Source organism: Herpailurus yagouaroundi, unplaced genomic scaffold (assembly GCF_014898765.1).
Source record: "Herpailurus yagouaroundi ecotype Mexico unplaced genomic scaffold, PumYag 163, whole genome shotgun sequence".
Lineage (NCBI taxonomy): Eukaryota > Metazoa > Chordata > Mammalia > Carnivora > Felidae > Herpailurus > Herpailurus yagouaroundi.
The window spans coordinates 67,459,764-67,481,453 of record NW_024412404.1 but is presented as its reverse complement, the minus strand read 5'-3'; the positions used below and the strand labels follow the sequence as shown (position 1 = coordinate 67,481,453).

General features: G+C 61.6%; 1 protein-coding gene and 1 long non-coding RNA gene across 2 annotated transcripts in view; one reads left to right on the top strand and one right to left on the bottom strand.

Moving 5' to 3' along the window:
- INPP5A (inositol polyphosphate-5-phosphatase A) overlaps nucleotides 1-21,690 on the bottom strand; it is a gene marked incomplete at its 5' end in the record, with an annotated part of 175,497 nt that overhangs the window by 101,202 nt on the left and 52,605 nt on the right. The window contains 2 exons of the mRNA XM_040486937.1: nucleotides 3,132-3,219; nucleotides 8,745-8,845. Of these exons, the coding sequence (XP_040342871.1) occupies nucleotides 3,132-3,219; nucleotides 8,745-8,845 (189 nt within the window). The remainder of the gene's footprint in view (nucleotides 1-3,131; nucleotides 3,220-8,744; nucleotides 8,846-21,690) is intronic.
- Nucleotides 19,170-21,690, top strand: part of LOC121037417 (uncharacterized) — a 6,246-nt gene continuing 3,725 nt past the window's right edge. Inside the window, exons 1-2 of the long non-coding RNA XR_005793774.1 lie at nucleotides 19,170-20,857; nucleotides 21,465-21,664. This is a non-coding gene — a long non-coding RNA (uncharacterized LOC121037417). The remainder of the gene's footprint in view (nucleotides 20,858-21,464; nucleotides 21,665-21,690) is intronic.

Genomic DNA, 21,690 nt, shown 5'->3' with positions numbered 1-21,690 from the left:
ACCCAGGCCCAGAGCCCCCTGCCCCCCCCCCAGGCTGAGTCCCCCAGGGCCAGAGGCCCCCTCAGGCCGCAGCTCGCCAAGCTCAGACCCACCCCAGGCCCAGAGCCCACCCCCAGGCCCAACCCCCACTCCAGGCCACAGCCCCCACGCTTCTGTGTGCAGAGCAAACCCCCACGGTCATGTTCATACACCAGGTGCAGCTTCAGGCTCAACCTCTTTCTGGGAACAGGCCACTATTTTCTGATCCCTATTAATACCTGTGACAGCATTTATGTACAAGATAAATTCATTTCAATTTCCTTTTTCAATTAATGGCCTATTATTTGAACCACACTCAGCTAAAAATACTGCTCCAATGCCATTAATCTTGTAAAAATTAAATTTTCCTCCGTCTGACAGGCAGAGGCCACCAGGCTGGGGTGGGAGAGTGGCCACACAGCTGGCCAGTGTAGCCCAGCCCTACCCAGGACCCTGGGGGTGCAGGGTCCCCTCGACCGGGACGTCCGGAGGCCCTAGCAACGATGGTTCCACCCACGGCACGCTGAGGGGGGCGACGGAAGGGCACAGAGGTGCTCCAGGGGCCCCAGGGTCAAACAGGATTTTATCGCCAACCATCAGCATCACGGTCACGAGGCAGGATCACACACACTCGGACCTCTGTGCCAACTCTGGGATGCGCTCCAACGTCTAGAGCTCCACGTCCATTCCCCACCCGCTAAACACGGCTGTCCAGTTATCCGGGGGCCATCAGCACACCTCACCCAGGACTGCGGCCGCAGGAGGGGAGCCCTCACCTCCCCGCTGTGCACCCCCCGCCCCCACCCGAGGGAAAGCCGCTCCACAGCACTGTGCAGACGCCCCAGGACCGGCCGCCGTGCGTCCACAGCCGCTGCAGGCAGGCCAGGCCTCCCGGCCCCTCCCCCCGACCCCATCCGGTCCTGCGACACCTGCAGACACAGCCTCAGCGGCGCAGACCTGAGCCGCACCCCACGCAGTGTGCCGGCGGCTCCTTCTGCGCCCCGAGCTGGCCAGTCCCCCCAGCCAGATGCCATTCTCCAGCCCGGTCTGAGGCTCCCGCCAAGCAGCACGGCCATGTCTCCGGCTAACGTGACGTTTCTGTATTTATGACCGAGAGAGGAAAGCACTGCCCATCTCAACTAAAATGCCACGGATGTTGGGTGCTCCCTGGCTTCAGACACTTTAAGTCTGAAAACCTAGGGGCGCCTGGGTGGCGCAGTCAGTTAAGCGTCCGACTTCAGCCAGGTCACGATCTCACGGTCCGTGAGTTCGAGCCCCGCGTCGGGCTCCGGGCCGATGGCTCGGAGACTGGAGCCTGGAGCCTGTTTCTGATTCTGTGTCTCCCTCTCTCTCTGCCCCTCCCCCGTTCATGCTCTGTCTCTCTCTGTCCCAAAAATAAATAAAAAACGTTGATAAAAAAAAAAAAAAAAAGAAAACCTATGCACCAAAGAACAGACTAGGTGTGACACAACCATGAAGTACTTCAATGCACCAACTGGACAGCAAGGTCCTCCAGCAGGGAGAGCATGGGCTCCGGCCTCTGTGCTTCCTCGGGGGGAGGGCTGCGCGTGGGTCCCCCTCCCCGAACGCCCTGTGCCACTCAATCTGTCACGCGGCTGCCCTTCCCATCGGCGTCCCACCAAGGGCGGCAGGGTCACGCTGGCGGGCAGCATCGGTCGGTGAGAGGCGGTGTCGAAGCCCATGCTTGCCACGGCTCCGTCCTCCCAGCTGCCAGCGGCCGTGCACGTGTGCAAGCTCCGACGCTGGACTCGCAGCCCACGCGGTTGTGTCCTCTTGAGGGACTGACGCCCTCGTCTGTGCACAGGGCCCCTTGACCCCTGCCGCGCTCCTTGTCGTACGACTGGTTCTACGCACCCACACGTTTCGTCCAATTTGAAAAATTTCAGCCAATTCTTTAGGGGCCTGCTGTCTCCTGCTCCCTCTCATCCTGGGGCTCCAGTTACGCGCACACAGGACCCCTGGACGCCCTACCCCACAGTGATGTCCCGGCAGTGCCTTCCGCGTTTACTGTGAGTGCTTCCCACTGCCAGGGCTGCGAGTTCAACTGCTGTCCCCTCCCCTCCGCGGTGCCCGGCCCTCCGCTCGCCCCAAACCAACGCAGCTTCCATCAGAGCTGCCGTGACTCCATCTGAACCAGTCCTGATGTCAGAAGCAGGAAGCAGGGTCCCGACACAGGGAAGCGTCAGGGTCAAGAGAAGAGTGTTCTCCTGTCCAGGGCGGGCTGAGAGCCAGCGGCCCTCGGCCCAGGGCAGGAAGGCAGAGGGAGCACGGGGCTGCGGCGGCCTGCGCGGGGCGTGCCTGCGCCGGGATGTGGCTGACACAGGTGGCGGAGAGGCCACGCGTGAGTGTGGAGGGGGGCAGGGGTGCCCGAGGACAGCAGGTGCGGGGCACGGGGGATCCCATGGGCACGTGACGGTGACCATCTCAGCCAAGGAAGGTACCACCGAACTGGCACAGATACCCTGAATTCAGAGGCCGCGAACGGACAGATGCCTTTCTAACCACAGGGCCATCTCTAGTGTCGCTCCCTGAGCAGAACACGGCTCCCCGGCCCCGCCTGCTCTCGGCACACCAGCACCCACCGCCCCATGCGACCAGCACGCAACAGCCGAGCGCCTGCTGCATACCAGGCTCCTGGCAACACGACAGCGGTGAGGTGAAGGACGCCAGGAACGGAAGCCGGAGGAAACTAAGCTAACGAGGCAGCTCTGAGCCCTCCCCAGAGATGGGGGGGTGAGATGCCTCAGTCGCTCGAACCGACAACCAGCGACTCAAAACCCATCTGACGTCTGCTCCTCCGAGAAGCCTCCAGCCTCCCCAGCACCTTGTACCCCCCACAGCCGCTGCACCCCAGCGGGGCCCCCTTTCCGGTCACCCGCTGACCCCCGGACCAAGGACTGTTGCAGGCCAGGCCAGGCCCCCGGGGTGGGCTGCTTGGGCCCACAGAGGGACTGGCCTCCGTCACTCGAGCTCTGCGGAGCAGATCCAGGGATCGGCTTAATCCCTCGCCTCTGTGAAGAGCCCCCCACTTGCGATCACCATCCCACAGGCCACGGCCCGGGGCCGACTCCACGCAGCAGAAGGGCACGCACCGTGAAATGCTCCTGGGATTTGAAGTTCTCGTCCAGGTAGACGCGAGCCCTGTTGTACTCCTTCATGGCGTCACTTGACAACAGCTCTCTAGAAGGAAAACAGGGAGTTTCTTTGGTACAAAAGCCACCCAAAAAGCTGCTGCCAGACCCAGGCTACTGGCTTGAACACCGTGTCGTACGTCACCCCAAAAACACCACCAAGCAGTGGTGGGAGGAAGGAAGGGCGGCAGAAACCCAAACCCACTGTGTGCAGGTAGAGTCGGGCCCTGTCGTCAGCTGCGGCCCCCCCGACACCCGACAGATGCACAGGACCCAGAGGCCTCTCGGGGAGAGAGAGACGTGGAGGTGGGGGGACACTGGGAGCTTGGCCAGGGCCGCACGCCGCAGCGGCACAACCCCAAACTCTGTGGGCTCTCCTGGCTGTTTGTGTCTTGTGCTAACGGAGAAGCAGGCCGGAGTCCACACGCCCCCGGGACCAAGGCAGGTCCCCCCACCGGGAGGAAAGCTGAGCATCAGCGGCCTGCCCCAGAGGCTTTACGACAGGAAGGAGGAAGGGTCTCTAACACCCCTCGTCAGAGGGGCTTCCTGGTCACCTCCCTGCCTCGTTTCCCAGCCAGAAAAGGCTTAGGCGGGCACCCACGTGTCACCTCAGCACGTGTGGCTGGAAGGGAGCCACTGTGCACCCAGAGCCCCGAGAATGCACCAGAGCCACGCCGGGAAGCGAGGGGGGCCTCCCTGCTCACCTGCCGGCCCCCCGGCCGAGGGCCCCCCCACCCTCCCACCAGCTCCGCAGCAGCAGGGAAGGGGGCACCTACGTAGCCATCTGAGCAGCCAGCACGGGGGTCAGACAGAAGAGGGGTTCGGGCCCCAAGAAGCCAAATGGAAGAAGGGAAGAGGCTATGTGCCTTGGAGGGCTCACACCCCTCCCCCCCTGCAGCCTCCACCGTGTTCGCGGCAGGAAGCAAGGTGCAGACACACACCACACGATGTTCGGAACATCTGGCGTCACGCCAGAAATTAACTTAGTGTGCAGAGAAGCAAAAAAATACAACCTACAACCTGCAGAGACAGACCTGGATGGACAGAAGTCAGCCGAAAACACCCCTGAAGCAGGGGCTGTCCATGCGATCAAAGATTTCAAGGAAAGCACGAATATGAGGAAAAGCAAACGTGAAAACCACAAATTAAACTTCTCAGGCTGAAAACAGAACTCACCAGGTGGACCTAAGGGCAGGTTAAAACCTAAGAAAATAAATAAGGAAGAGATCCGTGACTACAACACACGGCAACAGAAATGACCCAAACTGAAGCAAAGAGCCTGGAAAATGTCGGAGGAAAAAGAGCTCAAGGGGCAGAGGGGCCCTGGGTGGTGACAGACAGGCCGACCCCAGGAAAGCCGAGTCAGAGACCCAAGAGAAGGGAAGGAGAAAAACAGGAAAGTGGCGAGCAAACTTTTCCCAAATATGATTAGAATTATAAACCCACTGGAAAAGCTCAAACACAAGGGAAATCAAACTAAAATGCAACATAATCAAGTTGCTGCAGACCATCCGGGGAGACAAAATGCCACAGTCAGGGAAAAAAGACACATTATATACCGAAAATTAAGACAGGGACAATGGCTAAGGCCCGTCCTAAACAACAGGACACAGAAGACAAGGCGATGATGTCCTTTAAGTGCTAACAGAGAAGCGCGGGCAAGCCGCAGTCCCAGCTACAACAACAACATCTTTCAAGAGCGAAGACAAAGGCTTTCCTCACACAAACAAAAGCGGAGAGAATTCGTCACCAGTGACTCGTGTTAAGATGGATGTCACAGAAGCTCTCAGGCTGAAGGAAGATGGTACCAGACAGAAACCGAGGCTTCGAGAGAGCGGGCAGAGCACAGAAGCCATAGACAAAGTGGTCAAGATAAAGGGCACCTTCTCTCCCTTCTAATCTTTATAAAAGGTACCAGTTTAAAGCAAAAAATGGCAACACGGGTCACATATGGCAAGCAAGGGTAGGGGTAGAAAGAACGGGACAGCCTCCCCAGGACCCAGGGGTGTTGGCAGAAGGGGCACACCTCGGGGGCGGGGCATGGGGCGCGGGGATAAGGGGCGGGGTGGACGCCCGGGGAGGCAGGGCCAGGGTCGGGACATAGGGGAGAGGCGGGGACATGGGGCGGGGAATGAGGCGGGGGGCAGGGGCGCAGGGCTGGGCGCGGCTGGAGAGGGGGGCCTCCTTCCGCAAGCCTGCTGCGCACCAGCAGGGCCCCCCCCCCCCCCCCCCCGGAAATGCCGCTCTCCCCCGCCAAGCTCCTTAAGGTAAGTAAGGGCTTTGGTCACCAAGGTGTGCCGCAGGTGTCTTTCCCAGGAGTAGCTAACCATTTACTTCCTTTACAGGGTCTTTTGGTAAACAGTTAAAGTTGTTTAACATTCGCATTTCACAATCCTTTCTTTTGTAGGTGACACTTTTTGCCTCTCTTGAAGGTAACTCCCTGCCCCAGAGCTACAGACAACACCCTCCAGTATTTTAGCCTCAGCATTATTAGAGCTCAGCCCTCTCCCTTTACTCAGTAACACAACTGAAACACTATCCTCCTGCGGGGAGGGGGGGGGGGGACCCAGTGCCATTTTCTCACGCACACATGGCCTTGTGGCTCACAGCCAGTCCCCAGCTGCATTCAGTCCTTCCACAGCTCTGGCCCGCCCTGCACCCGTCCCCCTGCCCTCAGGGAGGGGGGGCACTCCCACCTCGGGCCGATTCAGAATTATTTTGGCTACTTTTAGCTATTTAGCGGCATCCCCTTGTCCTCATGTTAACCTTAGTATTAGTTTAAGTGGCAAAAAATTTAAAACATGTTTTTAATTAAAATTGCCGTAAAATTGGATGATTTGGGGAAAATTTGATCATTCTTTTTAAAAAATGCCCTTTAGCAAATCGGCCCACAGTTTAACAACTGACACGTGGATGCTTGTGTCCACCGTATCAGGGACCTCAAGCAGGACTGCGGCTGCTGACGGCGGCTGAAATCACCCTCAGAGCCCGGGCACCAGGCGCCAGGGCTCTGAGTGCAGACCCAGCACAGCGGCCCTCGATGACCCGCCTTGGAAGTCAGGGAGGGTCACCTCACACCCGGCTGGCGGGAGCAGTCACGATGCCCCGAGTCCACAGCACGGGGACACGGAGGGCAGGCACAGTGGTGCCCAGCGCACAGCGGGTGTCCTGGGCCCTGGGGCTGCGGGCAGAGCAGAAGGAGGAAAGGCGCCCCAGGGCCTCTGGCTGCCACAGCCAGAGGCGGGCCCTGCTTCTCAGGACGCCAGGCTGAGCACACACTCCGCCCTCCGCTCGCTCGCTCCGCCCCCCCCCCCCCCCCCCCCCACGCGTGCACTTCCCAGGTCTGTGCAGAGGCCTGTGGCTACTTCCTCCGGAACGATGGAGATGTCACCACCCACACGCGACTGGGGCTCCGTCCCCGTCTCGCTGTGACAAACACAGATGTGAGCTGCTGGATGGAAACCAGCCGTCTGTCCGTCCATCCACAGCTGGCAGGCTGGCAGCCATCACGCCACAGGTGTGGCCTCCAGGACATGCAGATGGGACGCTCCACCTGGAGCCCAGGGCTGAAGTCTCCAAGCCCAAAGCACCACTGTCACCCTGCAACTGCACACCCCCAGGAGCCACGCTGTCATTCTGTGGTCCTCTGCCAGGAGTCATGCTGTCACCCTGTAGTCCCCCCTCCCCTCCGGAACCACACTGTCATCCTGTGGTCCCATCGCCAGGGGCCACACTGTCACCCTGTGGTCCCATTGCCACTGTCACCCTGTGGTCCCACCCCCGGGGGCCACACTGTCATGCTGTGTCCCGCCCCCAGGAACCACACTGTCACCCTGTGGTCCCACCCCCAGGGGCCACACTGTCACCCTGTGGTCCCTCCCAGGAGTCACGCTGTCACCTTGTGGTTCTCTCCAGGGGCACGCTGTCACCCTGTGGTCCCATCGCCAGGGGCCACACTGTCACCCTGTGGTCCCACCCCCGAGGGCCACACTGTCACGCTGTGTCCCGCCCCCAGGAACCACACTGTCACCCTGTGGCCCCATTGCCAGGGGCCACACTGTCACCCTGTGGTCCCTCCCAAGAGTCACGCTGTCACCTTGTGGTTCTCTCCAGGGGCACATTGTTGCCCTGTGTCCTGCCCCCAGGAACCACACTGTCACCCTGTGGTCCCACCCCTGGGGCCACACTGTCACCCTGTGGTCCCTCCCAGGAGTCACGCTGTCACCTTGTGGTTCTCTCCAGGGACACGCTGTCACCCTGTGGTCCCATCGCCAGGGGCCACACTGTCACCCTGTGGTCCCACCCCCGGGGGCCACACTGTCACACTGTGTCCCGCCCCCAGGAACCACACTGTCACCCTGTGGTCCCATTGCCAGGGGCCACACTGTCACCCTGTGTCCCGCCCCCAGGAACCCAATGTCACCCTGTGGTTCTCTCCAGGGGCCACGCGGTCACCCTGTGGTCCCACCCCCGGGGGCCACGCTGTCACCCTGTGTCCCGCCCCCAGGAACCACACTGTCACCCTGTGGTCCCATTGCCAGGGGCCACACTGTCACCCTGTGGTTTCCCCCCCCAGGGCCACACTGTCACCCTGTGGTCCCTCCCAGGAGTCACAATGTCACCCTGTGGTTCTCTCCAGGGGCCACACTGTCACCCTGTGGTCCCATCGCCAGGGGCTATGCTGTCACCCTGTGGTCCCACCCCCAGGGGCCACACTGTCAACCTGTGGTCCCACCCCCGGGGGCCACGCTGTCACCCTGTGTCCCGCCCCCAGGAACCACACTGTCACCCTGTGGTCCCACCCCCGGGGGCCACACTGTCACGCTGTGTCCCACCCCCAGGAACCACACTGTCACCCTGTGGTCCCACCCCTGGGGCCACACTGTCACCCTGTGGTCCCTCCCAGGAGTCACGCTGTCACCTTGTGGTTCTCTCCAGGGACACACTGTCACCCTGTGGTCCCATCACCAGGGGCCACACTGTCACCCTGTGGTCCCATCCCCGGGGGCCACACTGTCACACTGTGTCCCGCCCCCAGGAACCACACTGTCACCCTGTGGTCCCATTGCCAGGGGCCACACTGTCACCCTGTGGTCCCTCCCAGGAGTCACAATGTCACCCTGTGGTTCTCTCCAGGGGCCACACTGTCACCCTGTGGTCCCATCGCCAGGGGCCATGCTGTCACCCTGTGGTCCCACCCCCAGGGGCCACACTGTCACCCTGTGGTCCCACCCCCGGGGACCACGCTGTCACCCTGTGTCCCGCCCCCAGGAACCACACCGTCACCCTGTGGTCCCACCCCTGGGGCCACACTGTCACCCTGTGGTCCCTCCCAGGAGTCACACTGTCACCTTGTGGCTCTCTCCCGGGGCAACCACACTGTCACCCTGTGGTCCCCACCAGGGGGCATACGGTCACACACTTGGGACGGGACTTCTCTCTTTGGAACACCAGCCCACCCAAGGAGCCTCACAAAGGTGGGGTCATGACCTGGGTTTCCAGAGACAGCCCCCCCTAGTGGCACCTCGCCCCGGGAGGGGGCAGCAGGGCGTGGCACACACCGCCAGGACTTACTTGACGAACTTGTCCACGTGTGACATGGAGGTCTCGTAGTTCTTCCCTCCAAACTCCTGGCAGTGCAGGGCCATGAAGTGCGGCTTGTGCGTGTGCACGACCTGTGAAGGGAAGCGCAGGACAGGCCGTTAGTGGCTCTGTGGGTCCGTGCGGCCACCCTACGAGGAAGGTGGCTGCCGGGACCAAAAGCCCCACGTGCACGACCACGGCTTTGAACGGTCTCTAGGAGTCAAACCGCCTTCGGGCAGCACCCGTTTCAGCTTCCCACGTCTTCCTGTGGAATTTCTTAGAACCTTCCCCAATCACTGAGAGGAACTCCCCCAGCTGTAAAAAGTCAAACGTGTCAACTGCGGAGCATCCAAGTCCCACAGAAACAAACGAACCAGTTAGCGTCTCACCGCAGACACCTGGCTGCGTCCCCCACAGAGGATATGAGCCCAGTCAGCCCTACACGCTGTCGTGGGCACACGTGCCAGCACGGGGACACGCACACACCCCAGACCTGCCCGGGAGTAAGCAAAGCTGACTGCGCTCAGCGGGGGGCCCAGGCTGCCTTGCACACAACGTGCACACGACTGCCTGACGACCCGACACGGCAGGTGCCCAGCACCCGTGTCACCGCAGGGACGGCTGCGGCACACAGTGGTCAGCAGCAGAGGTGGTGTGGCCACGGTGCCGCTGCCCCACTACAGCCGGGGGGGTCCCGGCACTGTCCCCAGGGCTGCCGCAAGCTGCGAACCCTCCCCACGCTTTTGTTCCTTGATGGTACGGGTAAGTGACCCCCAGTGACACGGATTGATGGCCGCAGAGACGCTCTCAGCAGTGTGGTCGCTGTCCAGAGGCTGTCCAGCCATCCCAGGCCCCCACCCAGCACAGGGGTCCTGACAACAACCTCAGTCACAGCTTGGACCCTGATCTCGCCCCCTGCAGTAAACCGCACCAGGCATCTGGGCATGACCCACAGGTGGCTGAGCCTGTGTTGACCAGCACACGCTCGCAGAAAGAACAGGACACTCACTGGCCCCGCTCCCCTAGGGCGCAGGGGACAGCAGATCACTGCTGAGCTGATGAGGCATCCAGGCCACGGCAGCTGGGGGCTGCGGCAGGGGCTCGTGGGAACAGAGGGTCGAGGGCAACAGGGCAGAGTGCAGGGGGCGTGTCCCCACGTCCTCAGCTGCCCATCACGCTAACTGCACTTGGCCGTGGTGGCCACGATGCTCTTTCTGGTCCTGCGCTCCTCCCCTCTCCCAGGCACTTGCCAGAAACCCACATGATGACCTTCCCCATCCCCAAATACACCATCCCAGGGCAGGCCCCCCATTCAGTGCTCTGTCACCTGGAACCCAGCCTCAGGCACCGTTTCCTGCTCGTGCCTGGCGGCCAGCGAGCCATCAGCGGCCTCAGAGGGACGGGCCACTGTGTGCAGCCCGATGGAAAGTGGCCACTTCTAGGAAGTGCCAGAGGGCTGGCCACGGACAGACAAGCTGGCCACGGAGAGCCAGGCCCGCAGGCCATGCCCCATGAGACAAGTGACCTGACCACGGCCAGGAAGTGCCCCGCGGCCACAGTGGCCCCCTCACCGGGTGGCCGGCGTGTACGTGGCCTGCATGGAGATGTGAACACACGATCAGGAACTCGGGATGCGTTCTTAAAAAGGAACACAATTCTGACGAGGAAAAGCACGGACGGCATGCGCGAAAAGCGTCAGTACCTGATGCCAGCCGTTTGAGTGAGCTGCTCCTTGCGTGCATGTTGTTCTTGGAGAACCGGGCTACCACAAGCCCACTAGGGCGGCCCATCTGCCATTAAACACAGTCATGGAACATGCCCTCCCCTGACCCCACCCCTCAGTGCTTGGGGCTGGCAGGGACACAGGACAGGCCCTCGGGTGCTGCACGCGAGGCTGGTGGCACAGTGAGCCCCGTCCGGAAGGACGCCTCTCATGTGCACTGAACTCAGGAACGCCCAAGCGACCGGGAAGCCAACCCGCCCCACAGCCCGCTTGGCAGCTGCCCCACAGGGCACCTTTCTCGGCTTCTCCAGAGGACGGTGTGCCTCACCGAGGAAGAATGACCACGATACCAACCCTGGGAATACAGCCTGGCGGGCACCGGCGTAGGCTCCCCTAGGCACTCGGCGGGAAGGGACAGCCCCGACCTCTTGGCCCCGGGGGCCGCCCTGCACAGCGCACTTCCCCTTAGCGGCAGGCTCAAGCATCCTTCCCAAAGGGCCAGCCTGTCCGCACCAGCTGTGCCTGAAGCAACAGAGTTCTCCGTTCTCAGAGTTCTGACTGCGTCTGCCACCGTCCCTCGACACACAGCTCTATGTTTGCCGTGGCGTGCCCGCATGGCGGAAGGCTGGGTCGGGTCCCAGAACGCAGACGGGGGCCTCAGGGCTGGCCTAGACAAAAGGGTCCGACGGGGACCCCGGCAACCCAGCAGAGTGCTCAGCCTGGAGACAGCAACCCCCACCTGGTCCCTATCACCCCGAACCCAAAAGGGGAGATGGCTGGAGGTGCCAGGGGCTCTGGACACGTCCCTCGGTGGGCACTTGCTCTGAAAGACACCCTTGGGACGAACTCAAGCAGCAGGTACTTCGGGGGGTGTCGAGTGAGAGCACAGAGGGCGTTCCTCTGGGCCCCGGCCCCTGCCAGTCTGCACCTTTGCCCGCAGCAGCCCCTGCCCTTCCAGCTCGAGCCTCTGTTGCAAAGACACGCCATGGGGTCGTGCTCTCTGAAGATCACAGTTAGCCAAGTCCCTGGCACAGACCCAGGGCTCTGACAAGGAAACGTGCCTTCCCTTCCTTTGAAACCCACAGGCCACCTCCCTCCAGAAGGCCTCACTCGCCAGCTGGGACAGAGGTTTTGAAAGGTGCCCGACACGGGGCAGTCCCCTCCCCAGCGCGGGCTGGACGAAGTGACAACCCAGAGTGGCTGAGGGGGGCGGGGCGTGGAAGGCCACTGCCACCGCCCAGGCTGCGCCTCCCCCGGCCCCTCACCCTGGCCTAAGGACGCTCGCTCCCAAGGAGCCAGGCCCAAGTCCCTGCCCCAGAAACCATCTGTCTGTCCGTCTGTCCTCCCAACCATCCTCCTCCTCAAGCTGGGCCCTCCTCTCCCTAACCCTGCCGCTCCGGGCAGGGTCTGGCCACTTGACCTGCCTTCCCAGGGAGTCCCCTCTCTGCAGAAGCAGCCACCCTGCAGCCGGTCCAGGCCCAGCACCTCTTCGAGGGGCCAGGGCCTCAAATCCTCAGTCACCTCCTTATCCGGGAAACAGTCACGCTGTGAATGAGACGTGTCCAGAAGGCCCAGGTCCTGGTCCCTCTTCCTCACCATTGGGTGCCGCAGCCCCAAATTCACAAGCGTGAGGGACATACAGGGGATCGGTGCGTGGGGTCGGTGACACAGGCCCATGAGCAGACGCGGGCCTTCCGGCCTCTGTCACAGGACCTCTGAGCCTACGCTGGAGCTCCACAGCCTGAAGCACGCGGCCGGCCACACCCGCTGTCCCTTGGCCTCCTGTTCTGCCACTTCCTTCAGGGTCCTCGACCCACACATCCGCCCCTTAGTTTTCTGGGCCCACACACCTGTCTCACTTCTCAAGGAGGTGCTGCCGGTCCAGAGCCCTGCCCCGTGTCCGGTCCCATGCCACGCCCCACGCCACGGCCCCGCCCCTTGCCCTGTCCCAAGCCTCAGGGCCTTGCAGCACAGCCCCGCCCCTGGCCCGCCCCCACCCCGGCCCCCCCCCTCAGGGCCCTGCCGCACAGCCCCGCCCATGCCCCGCCCCCACCCTGCCCCCCACCTCAGGGCCTTGCCGCAGGCCTGGCCCCCACCCTGTCCCAGGCCTCAAGGGGCCCACCCCATGCCCATGCCGGTCCCGCAGCCACAGCACACACTAGGTGCTGTGGTTCACAAGGATTCAAGTTCCTGAACTGCCCTCAGGCACAACAGCCGCACCCTGACAGCTGCACTTCTAAGGAAGGAAAGACCTACATTCAATACATTTTGTGCAGAAAACAATGATTTTCCAGGTTAAATTTACCATATTTGAAACTAAATTTTAACTGATCATAAGTTTAAAAAAACAGCCAAATAAAGTGAGTGATATTTCTTTATCTCTGCGACGCCGCTGACCTCCACGTGCTCAACGCAGCGACCGGAACGGCACGTTCTGGACAGGAGCACGAGCGCGCTCTGACCGCAGGCGCCGCTCCACGTCTCTGCAGCCGGCACCCCACTTTCACCGCCAGGAAGGGTGAGACGAGGAGGACCAGGACTGAAGCATCGGCGGGCACTCACCCGCGCGCGGTGGCCCGTCCACGTGGAGAAATGTGTGTCCGAGTCCTGAATGCACACTCAGCTGCCAACGAAAGGTCGCACTAGTCTACACCAGGGCAGCCTGGACTCCCCCAAAACCCTCGCGTCCAACGGACACACACTTAGAGGCCGAGGGCAGCGCCCATTTGGCCGGTGGGGGGCGGCACCCGGGACACACCCGGCCCCGGACTCAGCCTCCTCACGGGGCACAGGGTGGGGCTGGGGAGGCAGGGGCGAAGCAGGCGCCACGGCGGGGCTCATGCACAGACGCCCGCCAGGGTGACCACGCACGGAGCAGCGTGGCCCCCCAGGAACCTGGCCCACCTGAGGACGGTCAGGGGTTCCCCGACTCGCCCCGCAGCCATTGCCTGGCTTCACACGGTGGCCCTTACCTCCACCCCAGCAGCTGCCCACGCCTCCAGAGGCAGCTCCTCTTGGAGATGGGCCCCGTGGTGTCACCAAGAAGGCCCCCCACACCCTGCGAGACTCTAGGCCCGCCTGCCCGGGAGGATTCCATGACACCTGCCCGGCCCTGGACACACAGGCCACACGTTAGGACTGGCCAGGCCCCCAGGTGCTGCCACCAACACAGGCTCTTGCAAATCCCAAAGCTACGCACAGAGAGCGCACACCGTCCCTGCCCTCAGGGGACATTACGCAGAAGCGCGGCATAACAGATACAAGGTCACGTGTCATTGGAAAGCTGAGTTATTAAATGACAAGACCTTTACCACGCAAAGTGTCGGGAGACACATAACGGACAGTCACACGAGGAGCCCGGCGTGGATCCACAACACACGCTCCGCTGCCGTGGGCTGCGCCACGGCCACACACAGGCTCCCCTACACAGACCGGAGACTAACGTGCAGCCACGTTGGCGGAGCTGGCGACGAGAGGCCTCGCCCGGCGCTCAGGTGCACGTGAGCCACCGCAGGACTCCGAGCAGGAGGAGCCTGATGGGCCACCTGGGCCGCAGGGTCGACTCCCGCACAGGAGCTGCCACACCCTCGACAGCACAAACCCATCCAGGACACGCGGTTACTGCCTAAAATGGACGGAAACAAAATACGTCTGTATCCGTGGCTTCGTGGGGACACGAAACAACCCACACGTTGGCCACCTTGGACTCCGGACTGCTCCTGGAAGTGGTGACTGCAGACACAAAGGGGGCGTCTGCCCTGCCTCTGGCGCACCGGCCACGTCTCTGGAGGAGCGGACACCCCACCAGCAGAGCAGGGACAAATGACAGGGCTGGATCGGTGGCTGGACCACGAGGGCACTCGCTAAGTGGGAGGAGAGGGGCAGACACAGCGCGGCCTCAGGGGCTGCACGGATGCGCGGTCCTGGCTCCTGGCGGCCGGCGCCTGGCAGCGCGTCCCACACTTGCAGCCGCTTGGGGGGGGCCCAGCACAGGGCCGGGGTGAGGCCCGGAAGGCGGGGCCTGAAAGGAGAGAGCACACAGCAAGGAGGGGACCGCAGGGCATGTGCCGCGGCAGGACAGACGCATCTGGACGGGACTTGTGGGGAAGAAAGGGGACAGAGAGGAGGAAGGCAGCCTTGGGCAGCTGGTGACGGAGGAGAAAGGAGGGCGGGGGAATCGGGCTCGCAGACAGAAGAGGGCACCGTCCTTGGCACAGACAAGACAGGCTCTGGTGGCTCAGGAGCCCAGACCTGCCTGCACTTTGCTGGGAGGACAGAAGGGGGCGCTGTCGGGCTGAGAATCCACACACCCCTCGCCAAGCCCCTGCAGATGGCTCGGGAGTCCACACTGCAACGGAATTAAAGACACTCAAACCACCATCTCAGAACAGGCAAAACACACGGAATCGGAACGCGACACTAAACCAGAAATGGACCAGAAAGACAAAGCGAAGGAAAGGACATTAACCTCTGGGAAGAAATGGGAAAAAAAAAAAAAAAAAAAAGACAAAATCCTCACAGAAAAGATGAACAACGACAAAGCCAACAAGGGAGGGTCTACTGACAAGACAAGCCACAACGAAGGGGAGAGGGAAGGGGGGACGGGGAGAGGGGAGGGCAGAGGCAGGACGGCCACCAGGTCCTGCGGGAGAAAACATCCGATCAGAACTAATCTTTACAATTATGATCCAAGGAAACTTCCCCTACATAGAAAGAGACCTGAACTTACAACTCAGAAGGACTTACTGAGCATCTGAAGAAACTGGCCCGGAACAATCCACCCAAGACGTACCCTGGCGGGACCGCGAGGTCTCACAGGTGCACACACAACCCCGCAGGCCTCCAGGACACAGACCCGTTAACCAAATCAAAGGAAACAGGCCCACCAGGCTGGTCAGAACCACACGCAAACCAAGGCGGCGACGGAGGCACCTCTCCGAGAGCCTCAGTGACACAAAGTGTGAGCCGAGAACACACACACCCACACTAGTGTCCTTCAAGTGTCACAGGCACAGGAATACAGTTTCAACAGACAGAAACCTAGGGAATTCTGGGCCCACCAGCCCTTTTGAGGAATCCGCTACAGCACGTGCAGGCAAACGATTTCCACGAGAGGCCACGCCGTCTGCACGGCAACAGCTCCACTGTGCCAGTGTGGACAAGAACACACACACGCACGGCGCACAAGAGCGCACGGGCAAGCACCTGGATGGGACAGCCCTCGCAGAACCATCCAGGCGAAGGCTGCAGCGCTCGCCCGGGGAGCGGTCACTGCTGGGCCTCGGGACTCTCCAGACAGCGCACAGAGTGCAGCGAACACAGGCAGCCAGTAAGAGAAAGCGCACGCCGTCTGATTCCACGTACACAGAGATCCGGAAACTGCACGGTGATGGACAGCGAGGGTGGCTGTGCCGGGCACAGGGACAGCAGGGTGGTCTCAGGCCACCAGCAGTCTTGTGAGCACGCGAGCTTCCCGGGGCAGACCAGCTGGCCGCTTCCGACACGCCAATTACATGCCAATTCCAACATGCCAATTCCACCCCCATAGCCTGACAGGGAATGTTAATTTCTTCTGTGACAGTGAGAGCCACTGCAGCACACACAGGAGACAAACTACACGGCCGCGGCCACGGGGAGCCTCTGAACACGGGCTGGCTGGTCCCATCAGTGGTTCACATCAGTGATGTGATGAAATTATTAGTAATCTTCTGGGGTGTAATGACACAGTCTTTCCGAGACATGTGCTGTGACATTGATGAGTGACACGGCACAGCCTGGGTTTTGTGTCAGATGATGGGGGTGGGGGGTGGGGCGGGAGGTGGGACATAACTGAAACCAACCCGGCCGAGAGCTGGAAACGCTGAGGCGAAGCGGCACTGAGCGCCCTCGCACGACTCCCTCCGCTGCATCATTCACAGTCATCAGAATAAAAGGTCTGCCCATCACGTTCATTGGGTAACTCAGGGGGAGCAGGGCCAGAAACCCAGAGAGCGGCTCACCAGCCCACCGCCCAGGGCCCGTGCGCTCCAGCCCCCCGCTCCGAGCTGGGGGAGGGGGGGAACATCCCACTGCGCCCGTGTCAGGGTGACCTTCCCTGGTCTCTTAATGGCGGGCGAGGACACAGGTTCCCCCTCGACGTCCCACCCTGGAAGTCAGCTTGAAGACCACTGCCGTCTGCCGGCTCTTGTCGGGGGTGGGGGCAGGTGCCCGCGCTCAGACGCTAAATCCATCCAGTGTGCGGGCAATGGGGTCACTCAGAGGCACACGCACACAAACTGAGGACTTTGCTTGAAAACAAATTTAATTATGGCATGTGATGAGAAATGCACAGTAGCTCATTAGAAAATGGTAATTTTGGTGACACACTATGGGAATTTTCACTGATAGAAAATATTTCCTTTGTAAGCGAGTGACGCTGTGGGGTGCTTTGTGAGGCAAACGTAAGCCTTCAGTGGTAGAGTCCTAAATCGCTGTGGCATGGGAAGTCAGGCTGGACCATTCCAGAAGACGCCCCCCCCCCCCACACTGCCCCATTGTGCACTCTTACCAAACGTCACCGACTGACAGGCAGTACTTCTGTTGCAGTGTCCTCCTCACTTGACAAAAAACGCCCTTGGTAGTTTTGGACACAACCCGAGAACCGCTGCCCTGGGGACAGACGTGTCTTCAAGGGTCTGAGCCGCCGCTGCTCCGCCCGCTCTACAGGCAGGTGCTAACACCTGGCTCTCTGGGGCAAAGCCCTGACTGGTCGGATGTACCTGTTCCCATGGCCTGAGTGCCCTCCCAGTGGCCCACACTGAGCTGACGTGACGGTGCCGAACACGGGCTTTGGGAGATGCTCGGCGACACTTAACGTTCCATCCTCCTACAGACACAAAAAACCTGGATCCCGTTAGTAAAATGTAGCAAAATCACTCAGAAGTGGTGAGTGTGGGGCCTCTGTTATCTCTGGTTTCATCACCACTTACTCCATTACATGTTTCTAGAACCAGATTTTTAATAATGCATGTAACGGCCAACTTCCGGGTCCTGAGAGTAGTGGGCTCCCCACAGCTTGCCGGGGGTAGGGTGGCAGGGTGGGTGGTGGCGTGGGCTCTCCAGGGAGCACACCTGCTTGCTTAGAGTCCTGCTCCGGGCTGCCTGAGCATCCACTTCCCGGAGAGCCTGCCTCTGACAGTCACTGCGAGCGTCAGTGAGGACGCTGGGGTCGGCCCGCAGCACAAGCCGGACACAGAGGAAGCCCCTTAACTAGCGGCGTGAGTCTGACGCTGCTGCACGCGCCGTGGGCACGGAGACCGGCCACGGTGGCCGTGCCAGACAGAGCTTTGGGCCTTCCCGGCCCAACGCGAAGGAAGTCTGGACCTCAGGTGATCCTGGGCAGGGATTCCTTCAGGGCTGATGGCACAGGCACCTTGAGGGTACACAGGAAAAAACCCCTCCGAGTTATGGGACAGCGAGCTCACGTCACTTCTGGGTGGAAAGACATCTCAGCACACGACACAGGGTGCGGGGAGGTGTGTGTAAGCAGCCGTAGGCCCCCGCCAGACCTGAGCCTTCACACAGCCGGTCACATCCTGCCGGACGGGGACACTGGCATACCTTCACCTGGGACAGCACACAAGTCACTGCCCGAAGCGCATATTCACTTGACCAAAATTTGCCACAAAAAAAAAAAAAAGAAAACTTATGATAAAAATACATGGGTTCTTTCATCAGAAGGATCAAGAAAAACATTTTAGAAAAGAGTGAATGAGAAATGTGGGCAACTGGGGCGCCTGGGTGGTTCGGTTGAGCGGCCGACTCTTGTTTTTGGCTCAGGTCATGGTCCCAGGGTCATGGGTTCAAGGCTGTGTCTGGTTCTGCACTGAGTATGGAGCCTGATTTTCTCTTTCCCTCTCTCTGCCCCTCCCCCACTCACATAGGCATGCACTTGAAGGAAGGAAGGAAGGAAGGAACAAAGGAACAAAGGAAGGAAGGGAGAGAGAGAGGGAAGGAAAGAAAGAAACGTGGCCAAAATATGCCTAAGGAATTACACGAACACACACGATTGCGCACACGTGGTTGCACAAACAAGTGTGCACATGTGCTCCCGCACACACACACATGCTCACACATGTACATTCACACACACATGCTCGCGCCCACATGCACATTCACACACGCACATGCTCACACACACGTTCACACACACATGCTCCCACACGCACGTTCACGCACACACATGCTCCCACACGCACGTTCACACACACGCTCCCGCACACACGCACATGCTCACACGCAGCTGCCGCCGGCCCTCCAGACGCCGTGCAGGTGGCCCGGCCAGAAGGCAGGGGCCCAGGGCACCAGCAAGGCAGCCCCGCCCCACCCCCACCCCCTGGCGGCCAGGAGTCAGCGCTAAAAATAGCAGCGGCCGCGCCGGGTTAGGCTTTCTCGGAGAGGAGCATCTGAGTGACCTAAAAAGGAATTACATCCTGCACACAGGCCAGTGGAAGCCCGATGGCCAAGATAAGGGGCAGAAAGGGGACAAAAGAATTCCCGGAGGGAAAAGTGACCGCTATTTGCCAAGTCTGCCTGGAGACGCGCTCACCTCGAAGCCCCCCCCCCCCCCGAAGCCCCCCCCCCCCCCCCGGGGGGGTGCCGGGGGGGGGCGGGGGCCAGGGGGCCGCCCCCAGCTGCCCGCCGCCCTGCCTGGCCCTGCCTGGCCGCCCTCCCGGAGTCCACGTGGGGGCCGGGCCACCAGCAGGCATTTCCTCCCGCACGCCGCCCGCAGACCGCCGCAAGCTCCCGCGGCCTCGCCCGCGGGCTGCGCCGCCATCGGCCGATGAGCGAGGGGCCTTCGCGGCCCTGTGTGAGGCCGGACCCCGGCTCCCCGTCCAGGCTGGGTCTGGCCCGGCTGCCGTCCCAAGGCACGGCGCCCGAGTCTCCTCCGGGCGGCCCCGACCCTGCCAGGCCCACAGGTGACGGCAAACGCTGAAGCCGCCGCTCTCGGAGGCCGTCAGCGCGGGGAACCTGCTCCTGCTACAGCCCAGAAACACACAGCGCCGTTCAATTTTAATAATACCCGTCGCTTTGGGACATGAAAGCTCCACTCGAACCGCCTGCTTTTCACTTAAGAAGCACTCTGCCCCGACTTGGGGTGGGGGTGGGGGTCGGGGTCGGGAACAGAATCAAACCAGGTCCTTGGCAGATGCGGCGAGGCCTCCAGACCGCTTCCCACACACTCGCCTGGCCTCACACTGAGCACAGGGGTCAGTGGTGGCCACGGTCCCACGGTCACGGCACGAGACCCCTGGGCACCCCATCTGGAGACCTCCTTCCCAAGGCCCACCCACCATGGAAACTGCCACGAGGCCCCTCCTTTGAGCCACTTCCAGCCGGCGAGGGACTGTGGTCACGGGGTCCGAGAGGGTCCCTGGGGGCCAAACCGGGCTCTGGCCCTTCCCTCAGCTGCCCTCCCGTCCCTCCTGCCCTGTCCCCCCACCCAATGATCATCTCTCCCCAGCCCTGCCCCTCCCAACCTCCCCAGTCCCCCTAGGGCAGATGGTCTGTCCTGAACTCCAAGTCCACACCCTCCAGAGGCCTGGTCGGCAGGACCACCCTGTGCCCACCCCAGGAGCCGGCAGGTTCTCCTGTCTCCTCTCCGGTCTGGGCCCTAAGGACTCCTCGGGACAGTGCTCACCAGCGCTGCTGGGAACCCCGGATCCCAGAGCCAGGCAACCAAGGACTCCCCTCTCTTACCAGGTTTGCGGGCCTCACCCCTGCCCGCTGGCCCGGCCAACCTCTCCTTCCTCACGTACCCCCCACAGCAGGCGGCTGGCCCTTGACCCGGAGGGCCCGGGTCCCTCCTCCTTCCCCTGCCTGCTGCCAGGAAGCCACACCCAGACCCCTTCCCACAGCTGCCCTGCCTCGTGGACTCCGGCCACCCATCCCTCGAACCGCTGCCCCTTGCCCTGGTGGGACCCCTTGCCCCGGGCCTCCCCGCTGAGTGGCCGGCTCCACCTACGGCACCGCAGAGGCTGGGACTCCCATCCTGCAGCCGGGTCCCTTTGGCACATCTCCTGACCCCTTCATGCCTCAGCTTTCTCACCTGTAGAGTGGGGCCCAGCACAGCTGTGATTTGGGGAACACGGGCCCAGTCCGGCCGGCAGCGAACACCTACCACTCAGCAGCCACCGCCGAGTCTGCGCCATCGATCCCCAGGGACCGAAGGAAGCAACTGAAGGAACAGATCACCTGGGATCCCACGGCTAACTGCCGTCTGCACATGTGCACGTCTGTGCCGAGCGGGACACGGTAAACCACGTCCCAGGTCACTCTGCCAGGGCCACCACAGCTGTGCTATGGAAACCGATGGTGCCAGACCACCTCCGGTGGCCCTGAGGTGAGCGGCAGGGCCTGGTGGTGCTGGGATGGGCCTCCGCGGCTGTGAGTGAGGGTCTGCGCTCCCCGGCCCACCTAGGAGGGGAGTGGGCACCGGGGTCAGGGGCAGAGCCACTTGGAGGCTCTCACATCCGTGGGCGCCAGAGGCTGGATGGGTCCTCTGTCACTGTCAGCCGCAGAACTGATGCGCAGCTCTGGTGGGCGGGGAGACGGGACAGCCCACCGCAGTGGTGTGCAAAATGCACCTGGGCACGTGGCGATGTGCTGCGGACAGAAGCCACGCGGGAGGCGGCGCGAAGGGACAGAGGGCGTCCCGCCAACTGTGCTGGTTACGTGTTAGCGTCGGGACACGCTGGGTTGAATGAAACGTTATTAGGCTTGATCTCACCTATTCTTTTTCCTGTTTGAACACGGCTCCTAGAAAGTGGGATTTTGCACGTAACTCTCAGGACCTTTCTGTCGGGCAGCACAGGACTCAATCCTACGAGATAGATTTTGGCCACTTTTCTATTGTAGTTTTACAAGTTCTCCTTCACTTGTAAGAGCTCTTTACAGAATTTTTAAAAACTGCAGTTTTATTGAGTCACATCCATCAGTCTTTTCCTCAGAGGTCCTTCAACCATTTGGAGCTCAGAGAAGCCAGCCCCGTGCACCCAGAGAGAAGACGACAGTAAGCACGGAGCACGTGGCTCGGCACGCTGTGGCCCAGCAGTTCACGGCAGCCTGGCGGCCAGGACGGCACCATGGGCCAGGCCGTGTTCACAGCACCCCAGCAGTAATAACTCTGTTCTCCTTACAAGACCCCCAGGTGCGGGGACATAGACCCCCAGGTGC